The sequence below is a fragment of the Acanthisitta chloris genome, unplaced genomic scaffold (genome assembly GCF_000695815.1).
Source record: "Acanthisitta chloris isolate BGI_N310 unplaced genomic scaffold, ASM69581v1 scaffold7709, whole genome shotgun sequence".
Classification (NCBI taxonomy): Eukaryota; Metazoa; Chordata; class Aves; order Passeriformes; family Acanthisittidae; genus Acanthisitta; species Acanthisitta chloris.
The window spans coordinates 21183-36093 of NW_008690804.1; the positions used below are offsets into that span (position 1 = coordinate 21183).

General features: G+C 37.6%; 1 protein-coding gene across 1 annotated transcript in view; it reads right to left on the reverse strand.

The window, feature by feature from the left end:
• Window positions 1–14645, reverse strand: part of LOC103809153 (tensin-3-like) — a gene marked incomplete at its 3' end in the record, with an annotated part of 34591 nt that extends 19946 nt beyond the window's left edge. Inside the window, exons 1-3 of the mRNA XM_009081968.1 lie at window positions 14475–14645; window positions 13998–14115; window positions 13807–13890 (exon numbers count right to left, since the gene is read on the reverse strand). Of these exons, the coding sequence (XP_009080216.1) occupies window positions 13807–13890; window positions 13998–14115; window positions 14475–14645 (373 nt within the window). The remainder of the gene's footprint in view (window positions 1–13806; window positions 13891–13997; window positions 14116–14474) is intronic.
• Between the last annotated feature and the right edge of the window lie 266 nt (window positions 14646–14911).

Genomic DNA, 14911 nt, shown 5'->3' on the forward strand with positions numbered 1-14911 from the left:
ACGAGCCGCTTGTTTTTGGGTTTTTTTTTGGGGATCTTCTATTTCTGTTCTTGTTATTCCCCCCCACACACTTCATTTAACCTCGCAGCTTTGTGTCTTTCGGAGAGATGCAGCGCATGGAACGGAGCAGGAACAATTAGTGCTTTTTAATATGAACCAAAACGCAGCTGGTTTATTATGCCAAACTGGCTCAAGACTCTTGGATAAATTTAGCATCCAGAGCTCTCAATAAAGTGTGACTCGCTTCCCAAGATCTGTTGCACAAAACAGCACGTGTAACCTTACTGTGTTGAGCTCAAAATCCCCCTATCATTGTTCTGAGGTGGTTTTATTTACGGGTCAGGAAGATGAGTGGAAACACTGCAGCCCCACAATGAACAGCACATTTCCTCCTCAGATTGTTCTTCAGTGCCCCAGTGCACTGGATTTTCTGAAAGGATGACTGTAGGAAATGACTAGATATAGACAGAAACAAATACGACCATTTAAAACTTTGCTGTAATGAATTACTCTATTGCTTTCAAATCTCTACCAGCAACATATTTTGAATATGTATACTAAACCCTTTTGATAATTTTAAAATACGTAAATTGGCTTTATTATAGAGACGAGTACTAGTAAGCTAATTAGAATTTTGCTTTCTTCCACAGACCAACATGCAAATCAAACTATCCCTTTATAAGAAGAAGATTCATTCCTACCACTGTTTTTCTTCATACCAGCTATTCCTATTAAACATATTTCATAATGGTTCCACTCAGGGGACCCAAATAGCAACGGTTAGTTGTGATATACACCATATTATCAGGTAAAAAGAAAGGAAAATCCTTGCCCCAGGGGCAGAACAGGTTATTAATTACTGCAGCAGGCCAGAACTGCCATCAGTTGCTTTGATTAATTTATTATACAACTACACTGTCCTGGATGCTTCCTGGCAGAGGCCAATGCAGTCAAACAGAGTCTTCAAACTCCTACAAACAATATTAGAGAAAACTACTCTCTACAGAAAGCATTCCTGGCTCTGCATAAAAAGCACTGTAATCGCAGGAAACCTTTGAATATCCCATTTCCTTCCTGATTTTCAAGTCTAGGAAGCTTTGCTTATTAAGCTATTTAGACTTGCTGAATTAGAACAGAACAAGGATAGTAACATTTAACCAAGAAGATAACAGTGGTCAGAGATACCATATGAAGAAGGCTCCGTTAAGAAAGCAAATGTCAATTTCCAAAGTAATGCAGGAATGTAATGTAAGCAGAAATCAGGTAATTAAAATTATGCTTAAGTTTTGTCAACATGTATCAAATCTACCCTTTCTCAAGATTTTTTTTTTCATGGATTCTTCTAACAGAATCAGACTCAGTTATTAACTGAGTTTATCGTCTTAGTTAATCAGAGGGCTGTTCATCAACTTCTTTGACATGGACACAATGACAATCAAAAGGCACATGAGAGAGAATCTCACCTTTTGTTTGTCCTTCTGTCACAAATTCAAAGTTTCAACCAGCTGAGATGAGCTCCAGGGAAGGAAAAATAAATTCTATGAAACTCTAAAGCCACAAGATATAAAGGGTCAGGCTGACTGTATGCAAAACTATAGAAGAGTTAGGAAGGAAAGGGTGGTGTTGGGTATCAGGTGAGGAACTGGTTGAGTTTAGATTTGTAAGATAATACCATCTCATAAGGAGAAGGTCATTTATTTGGTAAGGAGAATTGGTTTCGTGGCTGTTCCGGGCACAGCACAGCAGCAAGGATCAGGTCCTCCATTCCCTACCAGGTAGTAGCATTTACTCACATAGCAAGGCCTGTGTACAGTTCTCCTAGATAAAGTGATCAGAACCATCACACTGCAAGACCTATCCAAAGTAGCTTAAAATGCAGGGCTTGAATTGTAACATGCAAGGAGGGTGGCTATGCCATGGCCCTCAGATGCAAACTCAGCTACCTCCACATTTTGTGAAAGAATAGCACGCATTTCTTCCCTGCTACCCCCATGACTGACAGAAACGTGGGGATCAATCTCAAGTGACTGTGCATTTCAGATTTGCCTACAAAATGGCAGAATAAAATGGCTTTGTGAAATAACATGCCAAACTCTGGCACAGAAAAAGACAGATTAATTTCATTTTCTCCTCCTCTGCAAGAAGGAATAAACATGAAAGGAATTAACATAGGGGAGAGAACAGCATCTTTAAACAAATACAGCAATATGATTGCTGGACTATAAACAATTAAGTGGAACTGAATGTGTATTTCCTCTGTCCCCACTCAACACTGGCAGGTCTGTAATTCTGAAACTGCAGAACAACTTGGACTTATGAATGCAGTAAACAGACCATCCCAGACACTCAGAAAGGATCATTTTAAAACTTTAATTTTTTTTTTAAAAAGTGTTCTCACAGCTGTACTTCAGTTTTGGAGTATTCTTCAGCCTTCCCTGAAACTACATGGATTACTTTGGCACATCACAGTCATGGAGTGCCATGCCATATAGCAGGAGGCCTCACTGTGGAGAAGTTTAAAAAACTTGTTTCATAGAATCATAGCAAGAGAAGTAGTTGTTCCTGTGGGGTTTTGTTAGTTTAACCTTTTCCAGACAAAGTGACTAGTGGCATCTCAAAAATGCATGCTACACACATGCACTGCTAACAAGAATCATCAGGCATATGTAAAAAAACCACATCTGCCAGACTGCCTGTTCATCCGCTACACACATGCACTGCTAACAAGCATCATCAGGCATATGTAAAAAGACCACATCTGCCAGACTGCCTGTTCATCCAGTCCTATATTTCTGTTAAGCTGTTTATAAGTTTCTGCCAATGGCTTATGGCTTATCTCTTGCATCTTCAGAAGAAGCAAAAATTAGTGCTGGACTTCTCAGGTTCAGATTCTTCTGGGTTTTATATAAGATATGACTTGTCTATATTTCAATGAATACATACACAGAGAGTTATTTGTCCCATAACAGATTTATGTGGGGTACTGCATGACTTTTTCCTACTGAAAGAGGAAAAAAAATGAAACCAAACTCGCTAAAACTTAGTGCTTTAGAAACCTCTCAAGTAATCAATTTCTCAGTGATTCTTAGGAAGAAAAAGGGGGGGAAAAACCCCAAACCAAACCACTACCACCCACCAGTGTATTAACAGGGTGTATTTGAAATTTAACTGAAGAGGCACATCTGCTTTGAGACCATGATCAAGTTACAACACTGAAAAACTGGATAAACAAATTTTTCCCATGTAATATTTGATTATGTAAACAACATTTTTTGGCATTAATTACTTCGGAGTTGCACTGTTTGTTGTCTGAATTTTAGAAATTTTGAGCTCTTATATATACCAATGAACAGAACCAAAAACGTGTTCAGCACCTTTGGAAGCTAATAGGTGTGTAGTTCAAGTACAATCAGTTATCTTGGGTGGCAAGTATTAAAAAAGACCAAAATATAATAAATAACTAAATAAATCCCAGATAATGCTACTGCTTCCTGTCAAAAGAAAATGCCTTTGGACTAGAGCTACAGGAAGGATGTAAGCCAGAGGCTGCACAATTAAACTTTCAGATGTATTGCTGTTGAATGAAATTCAAAGTTCCAGGGCACAACCCTGGATTTGCCCTGTAATAGATAGGAAATACAAGCCTTGGAAGAATCACATTTATTTGGTCACCTAAGGCTAGGTAATAAACACTGCACAAGGGAGGTTTTATGCTACTGTAGAAAGCTTACAATTCCAGAGCAAAGGAGTATTTTTACACAAGTTTACATTTACAAACTTGAAGTAGTCTGTCTAATGGAGTTAGCCTTTTACCCTCTATACTATTCGCAGGACTTCCTCTAAATGGAGCCACAGATCTGAATACAAATTTTCCTCCTTTGAGAAGTCTGTTCTGCTTTTACTCTAACTTGTATTAACTAAGCCAGAAATAGAAATTTGGCTCGAAAGTATCATAGTTTTCAGACTTGCATTGGAAAGTGTGATTCAAGTCCTGCTGATAATTGTGCAGAACAGGAAGATGACCCTGGATGTCCCCCATGACATAATCTTATTGGCAGGGGAAAAGCTCCTCCTCCTTCTAAACATGTCTAAGATTTAGGTTCATCTGGTAGAAAATGGAGAAGACAATCAGACTTCTAAATGCCACTGGCTTTAGTATAGCATGACTGTACAGGCCTGTCAGGACCTGAGTGGCCACTCCACTGAAGTCACAATATTTGCTTTACTGGTTGCAGTGCTGATACCCACTGAACTCACACATCTCAGCACGGGGTGGTGGGAGTAGGAGGATTCCTCAGACTGTAAATTTGCAGAGCTGTGACCATCAGTGCAAACACTCCCTTGCTTTGATATTATTTTCTGGTGACCCATGGGCCTTTTCTGGCCAGCTTTTCCTCTCAGAGTAACTCAACCTGAAGTTTCCAAAATGCATCAATTTCCTGAATGACATCAGAAAACAGTTATTTGACAAGCAGGTATTTATGGGCTTAGTGCTTAGTGCTAATTCTGGTCTGTAGCAATGACCCAAATAGACTGGTTGTATAGTTTTGCTCCCTGACAAATACAAATTGGAATTAAATCTGTAAACAAATCCTGCATAGAGAGGACATGTTTTGAACATGTTTTACATTCTCTGTTTTCTCATGCTTTCTTAAACTTTGTCTTCTTTTTCAAACATCCCTTGTCATTCTATTGCCAAAATATTTGTGGCACCTGAACGTCGGCAGGAAGAGTTTAAAAACTGCTAGGCTGCCACTCAGACATAGAAATAAATGGCAAGCTAAATAAACAAAATCTAAGCACAGCACAAATATTTTCATTAACATTATACTTTGCTGTTTCACATAGATATCTGAGCTTGATTTTCTGATTTCAAGGGATGTGAGTGCAGTACAAGGTCCCTCTTCTTACACAGGTCTCAGCCTTCATTAAAACATCTACTAAGATACCTTAGTACTTGACAGTTTTATCAGCTCTGAGTATGTCATCTCCCAACTGGGCACCAAATCAGTTTGCAGAGAATTAAAGTCAACAGGCACCCTTCAAAAATATGGAATAAAAGGTATTAACACATTTTCTTTGGACCAGGTATGAAAGCATCTAAATAAAAACAATGAAAAAGAAACCAACAACTGATGTGTAACCTCAAGCTATTTTAAAAATACTCCTGCTGCTTTCCAGAACAAAATATATTTTGCTAATCTTCTAGTAACATTTTGCTGTGATCAAGTGTATAATGGATATATAATCTAATGCATGTTTGCTAACTAGGAGCTTCATCTATTCTCTGCCCTCAACAGGGAGCAGTTCTTGACTGCTCAGAAGAAAACAAACTGTTTCTTGACATCATTTATTCCAATTTTTGCATTGAATAGTTTTAACAAAATTGCACAATATAAACTTTACTGTCATTTATATCATTTAACTTTCTGGTATTGGTGGGTAAATGTATATAAATGAAAGCTCAGCTTAGCTCCAGTAATTAAATTTCAGTTCTCTTAACCTTTTTATATACTTTATTAACTTATTCTCCATTTATCTTTCCAGAAAAAAAAAAGTAACCAAAAATCTGATTATTATAAATTATAATAACAAGAAATAACAAAAATTTCAGGCGTTTTAAAAGCAAGAGTTTTTCTGGTATACAGATCGATTCAAGGATCCCAATGACTATCCCACAGATTCAGATCATCTGACCTGCAGTACAATATTATCTTCATAGCTGTTTTATAATCTCCCAGCAAAGAATTTCATTCTCACCATTCATTGAAAATGTGAATGACATTTCATTTTAATTTCTTGAAGCTTTTTGGACAAATTCATAAAACATTGTAAGAGCACTGATGCCAACTGAGAATATTCAGGAAATCCAATAACATGGTGGGCACAAGCTAGCAGTGTGTTTGAAATACTCAGATTGCCTTCACATTGTTGGGGTGTTTTAAATGCTACAGATGCACTACTATTCAGACTTAACTTTATTTATACCCCAATTACAGTTTGTGATTTTAACACAGTGTCTGATGAAGGACTGAAAAAAATCCAAGAGTCTGTTCTGCTTTCTGTACTAGCTCTTGTTAACATACCTCAGCCCCAGCTATAGAGACTCTACTCCTCCCCAGTTTTCTTTCTGCTATTTCTCCCCCAACACACACACACACACACACACACACACACAGGTTTTTTCCTCTCTGGCAATTTTCTCCCACTTTTCCCATTCTAAGTGCTAAGTCAGCGCCAAACCTTCTGAGAATGGAGGGGAAAAAATTCAATGTACCTGTAGCCTCTCAGGGATCCTAAAGTCACTTGGGGGAAAAAAGTGTATATACATATTAGGGAAATTTCATATATCAGGTTTTCATAGCAGAGGGTAGTAGAAGATGGCAAGAAGTGAAAATAGATGAAAGCAAACTGACAATTCCAAAGACTGTTAAAAGAACTGTGTGATTTTTCAAGGCCTTTTGACATACAACTGTTTTTGCAAAATGATTAACAGAGAGAAAGAGAAAGGGAAATAGCACAGAAGTGAGTGCTCACCATATAATCTTGGTACAATTTACTAACCATAATAGCATGTGTCTTATGCATCCAGTTTTTATTCAGCTACTAATTCCTTTTGAAAAAAAGGCAATAGTTTCATTTTCAATTCAGTGTTATAAAAAGTTAGTCAAGATCAAACAAATAGCAGACAGACTGGATTAGTGTGTTGCCCCAAATAAAGGATGAGGTCTACAGCGTGGGTCTTCTTGATGAAGAACTCATCAGCAGTTATCTACTTTAATGTTACTGGCTTAGGATCAAGGAGCAGTCAGACTTGTTGAGGTACCACTGATGAGTGACTTATAACATGTAAGAGACTTAAAAGATGTCCTGAGCTGGAAACCTTATTGCATATGATCTCCTGTAGGGCATTTTCATCACAAGATCTTCCATTCCTTTAACACAGTTCAACATTTGACTTCAGAACAAAATAAAGTGGACGAGAAAGTGGAGAGATTGTTTCCCCATTTAGGGTCCCCACTACTTGGATACTCATTTGCCTGTGAGAAAAGGTGATTTACATTTCCTATTTTAGGCAGAAAACTCCTAATTTTTCAGTAGTGTCTTGGTTCAAATGGCTAATGCCAACACTGCCAACAGGCCTCTGACAGGGCCCTTTTGAGGGGGACAGTCTCAATTCTTGTATTATCAATCAGCACTTTCCCCATGTGGAATGAAAAGTCATCCATTAAAACCAAGAAAAAAAAAAAAGCAATGTGAATACTTGCACAGAAATTGAAAGGCATTCTAAACCAGAAAGGCTTTCCAAATCAGTATCTGATTCTTTCTCCAACAGTTTTAAGGGCAGGATACAGTTTAAGGCTTGTTTTGATCTACGATCACAGTGTTTCTGCCCAGATAAAAATCCTGCTACAAAAGTGAGGGTGAGAGGAAGAGGAGACAATGACTAGCTTCACAACATATCTTCAATGTAATGTCATCCTTTCTGTCTTTTTTGTATATTCTGGAGGATTATAGAAAAGCTGCACATGGAATTACATACATGCACACCAGATTATGCATTCCGCTAGCACAGTATTTTCCATGACTACCTGTAGCACATGAATTTTTCTCACATTCAACATGATGTTCAACATGTAGGTCACAGTAAACCCTGTCCCTTGCAGAAGTTTAGCTCGTGGGGCTGTAAGAACATTTCACCATGAAATATCCTTGTCTAGACATAGTCATCAGATTTAAAGAATTTTTGAGTCCCTGATCAGATACAACATTGGCTACAAATGTATTCATGTTCCGGAATATTTTATCAAGCTACAGTATCCCAAACCAATGCAAGACAGAGTATACTTTAGAGAATGAGTTTTCTTATTCAGTAACAAGAATGGCATCTTCTGTCAGCTTTAACATATCAGCCAAACACATTTATATTGTCTTGCTGCTTTATCATTATATGCTATCTTTCATAGACCACTTTTTATATTTAGTTATGTATAACTGTATTCCTTTCTCCTCTGAATCAATGACATATTAGAATGTTTAAGGATGTATGAAAGAATGTACAGTTTTTTGAAAGTTTTATGTAGAAGCACATAACATCTGTAAACAAAATTTGTCCATATTTAACTAGCTAAAAGAATCTCACCTCTCTAACCCAAGAGAATAGAACTTTGGGGAGTTAAGCAGTGTGGATTGGCAGAGTATTTCCCATGAAAATCTTAGCCAAACTGAGTGGGGGGTGGAAAAAAAAACCTCAATTGAAGCTGATTGCCAAGAACCTCAGTTGTAGACACTTAAACTGTAACTATTTGACTCTATTGAAGCTGATTGCCAAGAACCTCACTTGTAGACACTTAAACTGTAACTATTTGAGTTCATATCACTCACCAAAATCAGACATAGACTGTAAGTATTTTAAGTTATTTTCAGTTTCAATTTGGTTCTTCTGTTACAAGATACTTTTCACCATTCAGATTGATATAAACTAAATTAAATGGTCAAGTTTTTCAGCACATGAGATGCTATATTATTACCTTTGCTATGAATTTGGACTAGATATGCTAAGAACTGCATTATAATCCATGGCACAAAGGGAAGGAGGTCTGTGACAATGAAGACTTGAAAATAGATCAAGTCATCTCCAAACTTCACGCAATAGAAACTTTGTATAAAGGTTAGATTTACTGAGCTGAATGTCTCAACGAAAGTAATCCAGGGACAAAAAAGTGTGACACAGGTCGTAGCACATTACTTCAGTGCTTACAACAGCCAAGAAGTGGTCTACGAACATTTATAATTATTCTTTACAGCATTCCATATGCTCTTTCTGGAAAACTTCATCAAGCTCATGCTGGTGGAATCCAAACAGAAGAACAGAGTCCTGCCCTACTTGCTCCTGATGCACATGGAGGCTTCTTGTGTACTAATAAATGGTGTATTTTATAATAATTAAGAACATTAGGTGCTTAATTATAAAAATATTGTTGAGAAGAGCACCATATTCAGCCATGAGATAAGCACCTCAAGATGAATTGCAGAATGAGGAAAAATGCAACAGAAATATTGTTTTGTATTTGCTTTGTATTAAATATCTGCTTTGTATTAAACATCATGAATTTCCTCTCTCTACTTGTATTTTTTATTTTTTATTAACAGCCTCAACAAACAAACAAACAAAAAAACGCACAAAAATACTCAAAGGAAACCAAAACATTCAAAAAGCTCAAACCCAAAATCACAATAGTAAAACCAAAAAAGCACTTTTGTCTCCAGGAGGAGATGATAACCTTCCACATAATAATGAATGATTAATAATCCACACAAGTCGATGCACTGATGTTCTAGGCAAATTAACCCAGATGTCTGGAAAAGTTCCATATGTGTTACATCCTTTGGACGTGTGTCTTATATTAACAGGTAAGAGGAGGAGAAGACAGCAGGTATAAATAAATATTATATCAAAGCTTTTCACATTGTGAAGACAGTTTTTGCTCATCATAAATGGGGTATTTTTCCCTTTTGCAAATCAGTTTCACTTTTATTCCCAATGCTACTGACCCTCCTGACACGCAGAAAACATTTTCAGTTTAACTTCTTTTTCAATCAATTAAGCAGTATGTTTCATTTCCCTTGCAACTCAGAGACTGGAAGAAATTACAATCCTGGAGTAACAGTATGAAATTACAACAGCATAAAAGTCTAATCAGTAATAGAATCAATAATGAGGATATCTGTTAGGTTGTGATTTTGCCTTTGGAGAGATTTACGAAACATCACTACTGGGTGATGCAACAGAGCAAGTCTATGTTGGACAATGAGGGGAATTTAGGATTACAATGTCTCTGTCAGATAAAAACAAACCCTGTAAGAGAAAAACTGTGGAAATATTCCAGCGTCTGGTCTTGAAGAGTTCCATGATGGCATGAGCAGAAAAGATGACCTTTTTACAATCTTTAGAACAGATGCAGCTCATATGCATAACACAAGCTTTGAGTACAGTACCTAGGCTAAGCTTCATGGTGGGGATGAAAAGGCAAGGCCTTTCACATGCTTGAAGGCTCTGAGATTGCTCATACCAGCAGCAGTGCTATCATTCCATCATATGCATTGCTTCAACTACACAAGTTTACTTAGGTTGTTCAGAAAAGACAGAAAAACGGGACATTATGTCTTCTCTCTGTCAGTACATGGATAAAGGATTATAGACAATCTTCCCTTGTTCCATAGATCCTTGCCTTCTGTTGCTTGCTTGTGAAAGCAGATCTTCTGCAAAGTTCTGCCTGTGCTTTGGCCAGGGCAGAAGAAAGGGCAGCTGGTCACATCCAGCCTGAGGGGTGGACTGGCAGGGCAGTTAGCCAGAGTTCAGTCTTCTGGCAGAGAGCTTGCTACACTTTTAGTTGTTACTTCTATGTACAAAGGGACTTCAAATTAGCTGTATGCTGTATGAGACAAGAGAGCCTTTAAAAGCTTCAAAATGGCCTACGAATAGTGCTTTTCTTCCTTCACGGATGTGTAGAACTCTCCCACGGGATATACAATGGCTATTGTGATACTCAAGACAGCTGTATCTGGGTTCTATCTGGAGCCTACTTTTACATGGGGTAGTTATAAAACTAGCCAATTTATAGACAGCTCAAGTTTGTCTCAAGAAACAAGGTGTCTTTCAAAAGATAATTCAGAATGAACTCTGTGGGTGCTGTATTACTTCCAAACTATGTATAACGAGGAAAAGAGCAATGAAACCATGGCAGCAAGTGAGCAGCAGTGCTGACACAAATGCCTGCATACACAGACTGAGGGAGGTTAAACTTGCCCCTGTCTGAGAAAGAACAAGGCTCTGGAAAACAATCCTGCAGGCAGGACATCTCCAATAAATGAACTGGGAGAAAGAAAAGGTAGGGTATAGCTAATGAAATGGAGACAGATACATAATACCACTGGACTAACTTTCCTCAGCAAAGTGGTTTCACTTGGAAAGAAAATTAAGATTTCTAGGGCTAACAGAGCACCATTTTATACAGGATTCCATGAGGCTTTATTAAAGACAGTGCCCTTTAATAAATAGTTTAAGAATCTGATAGATTCAAGCTACAAGGTACACAGTTTACAAGAATACCTTACAAAAGAAGAGATAATTTTATCATTTTGTATACATAAGGACTGGATGTCATTGCAATTCTTGAGTACAGCATACACAAAACCACATATTGTTCTCTTAAAATGTATACTTTTATATTTTTCCAAAACCACAACAGGACCCCTTGATATGATAAGTGCTAACTACACTGAAAAGTATTCTCTACAAGGAAATGAGGGGTAATTAAGACAGTAATATATCTAGATAATTGGTAACCAGGTCACAGCATCCTCACAGCAAAGCTGAGATGAAGAACAAAGCAATTTTGAATTCAAGGGTGATCTGAACTGAGACAAAAGGTACATTATCTTAATGCTGGAAATGAACTCCAAAGGCCTCAATCTGTTGAAAATTTCTAGAGAAATCAGTGTGTTTCCCAACTGTTATCCAAATAAAGACTATGTAAGCATCTAAACGAAGAGCAAGGCTGCAAAGCAAAGTATTAAAAGTTGGGGCTATAGGAACTCTTGCAAAATGCATGCTGTTAGAGTCACCTTTGTTGCATGCGCAGTCTCAATGACAGGAACAGCCACTTCTGTCCCTTCATATTCTTGGTCTCCTTCAACACATAAAACACAACACTCTTGCTCTGGACATGAATTAAGGATTGGTTGCAAAACTAATCAGAAGTCTTCTTCACATTTTGCCAAAGTCAGAAGACAGAGAGGCAAGTGGATACAGTAAACAATTACTGTAGATACAGACAACAATTAAAGTAGAATAGTGAAGGGAAAAGAGAGAAAAATAAAAAAAATATTTAAAGGAGGATTCTAATTTGCCTCTGACAACAGAATTTTCTGTGCTCTGATGGGAAAGTCACCCAACTAACATTTCTTAGAGGTGTTTACTACAAGTGAATCATATGCTTTCTAGTTGACCCACCTCATACACCTTTAGCCTTAGTGTCAAGGTACATTATGTTTACAGCTAAAAGCAAAGCCATAGGGAGCTGAGCACTTAACCTGCAGCATTCAGTACACCTTGAGCCTCATTTTTAAAGGGTCATACAAAGGGAGAATTGCCTCCTTTTGTCTAAGCCAGAGTAATTATTCTCAGTGTTTCATTAACTGAGTATCTAAACCCAGCATTTGAGAGATGATACTATTTAGAATTCAGTAGGAGATTCAAATTAGAGAAAAACACTGAAAGCCAAAAATTTTTCCAGGACAAGTCCTAACTCTTAGCAACATCAATGGAAACAGTACTAAGCTAGAGTGATTATTCTCAGTGTTTCATTAACTGAGTATCTAAACCCAGCATTTGAGAGATGATACTATTTAGAATTCAGTAGGAGATTCAAATTAGAGAAAAACAATGAAAGCCAAAAATTTTTCCAGGACAAGTCCTAACTCTTAGCAACATCAATGGAAACAGTTTAACAACAGAGTATTCTGTAGTGTAACCTGTAATTGATTTGCTGGAGCTACCTTCAGGAGGATATCTAGCACTGATTACTTTGGGAAAGTAGAGGGCAAAGCCACAGCAACATAACAAGATGTCTTGAACTGGGTAGAAGATTGTTTTATTACTGAAGATGTTGTGTTGATGGCATTTGCTTTTGACAACTACTACAATAGGCAAGTTAAATGGGAAAGTTTTGTTGTTTTTTTTTGAAGTTAAAGCCAAAACACTGTAAACTATTGTTGCATCCAAATACATCATCAAATTTATTGAAAACTCTGCTATCAAGATCCTGCCTTAGAAGACAGTCATAGCCTAAGCAATAAAGCTATATATATATACATGAATTTTCACTCGAACATCTTCTAATGCATAGAGTTTAAATGAATGTCTGTGATTTTTTTTCTGGTTTTAAATAAATTAGTTGGCTTCCTCCTGTGTCCAGCACTTTCTGATGCAGTCTTAGAATATTTTTTTCTTTTACAACTGTTTTCAAATAATTTTGCACAAAAACAGGTGACAGGTAACAGCAGCTTAGCTGCTATTTTCAGCAGCAAAAAGTTAAGGCCTCAAAAAAGGATCCTTTATTAATAAAATTCATAGCTAGATCATATTAAATATTTAGCTATGTAATCATCTACTGCCAACTACTGTTCCATGCTTGCACATTGACAAATTGATTTGTGGCAAAAACCCCTCCAGAATATTAATTCCTTTGATTAAGATCAACTTGACTTGAGCATAGCTACTGCCAAGCTCTATTGTCAGCTTCACTTGCCTGGAAAGATGGCAACATGGATAGCACTCATCTTTCCTCAGATGGAGACAAAACCTACTTAAAATCACAAGGAACTCAAGTCTCCTGACAGTACTATTTCACATTATGAAATAGCAGTGATGTCCCACTAGATCATGGGACACTGAAACCACGCAAACACATACAGACAACAAGAACAGGATAGTCTAAAATACCAAGCTGCATTTCGTGTTATTGCTGTGATGCAATCTAAGTGCTCCACACTGATTTTCGGTACTGAACATGAACATGGGACTCATTGTTGGCAATTAAGATCTGGATGGCATTAAATCTTTCTTGGATTCATAATTCACTTTGTTTTGGAATGATTAAAATAGGACTGCTAAAATCCATTTCTCTAACTCACACATGTCTAAATTCACCATGTATATGCCCCATTTATAAAGAGCTGTTATGTTAGTTGCCTTCATACACAGTACATTTAAACATTATTTAGGAAGCAGGCATATCTTACCAGGAGTAGTGCTGTACAGCTCAGATGGGATGCTGACCTTTTGGCTGGAGGGAATCCGCTGATGGTATAGAGGAGGTGTTGTCACTAGGAGAGTAGGAAAAGCACAATTCCTCTTAAGTAACAGCTAAAATGTTGATAGTGCTATTAATATAAATAAACAAATGAATAAATAGAAGCAGGCATTTTTTTACCATATGTCATCTCTGGTGACAGGGGAAAAGCTGGTGTGGATGTGACAGCTTCATTTCCATTTTTTGTTGTGGAGAAGATTCCCCCATCTATTTCATCTTGGTAATGTACAACCACCATCTATGAAAAGGCACAAAAAAGCAAAATTGCAGCGTGAAAATTCCCACTTAACCCTCCAACACAGTGGGACATTCTTCATGAAATTACAGAAGGTTTCTGTAATCAGATATAATCTGATCCACTGTTCCAGCAGAGAGGATCTTGGAACACTGAAAACATGCAAACCCACAGCATAGACAAGACCAGGACATTCTTGAATGCTGAACTGCATTTCTGAGGTAACTGCAGTCCTTTGTTCTAATTGCCATGATGCAACAGCCCAATTGCTTCACATTGATTTTGGACACTGAACATGAACATAAGACTTCCTATGGACATTTGCCTCAGTAAGATTTCTTGAAATATTCTTCATTGTTTACCTCCTTGGTCTCCCCTACAGCAATCGGTGATCCTGGATTTACAGCCTGGTCAGTAGCAGGAGACTTCAGCCATCCACACCTGTTATATGATGGCTGCCCAGGGACATCATTGTCGTACTGCCCAACACTTAATTTTCTGATCCTTTTCCCCGATGCACCATAGTCTTGCATACCTGTTGCTGAAAACAAATAGGCAAACTGATTAAGAAATATTTTATTTTCAGTTAGAGCTGTTAAAAAACTTCACTATTGTGCCTGTAGTGATTGTATTCAAGAACGTTAATGGAACAACTGTTTTACAAAACCACATAGTGGGGGGAAAAAATATCAGTTGTAGTTAGCCTTGCTGGCACTAGCTGGAACATATTCGCAGTACCCTGGTGTAGTGAGTTGACCCTGGCTGGATGCCAGGCACCCACCAAAGCCACTCTATCACT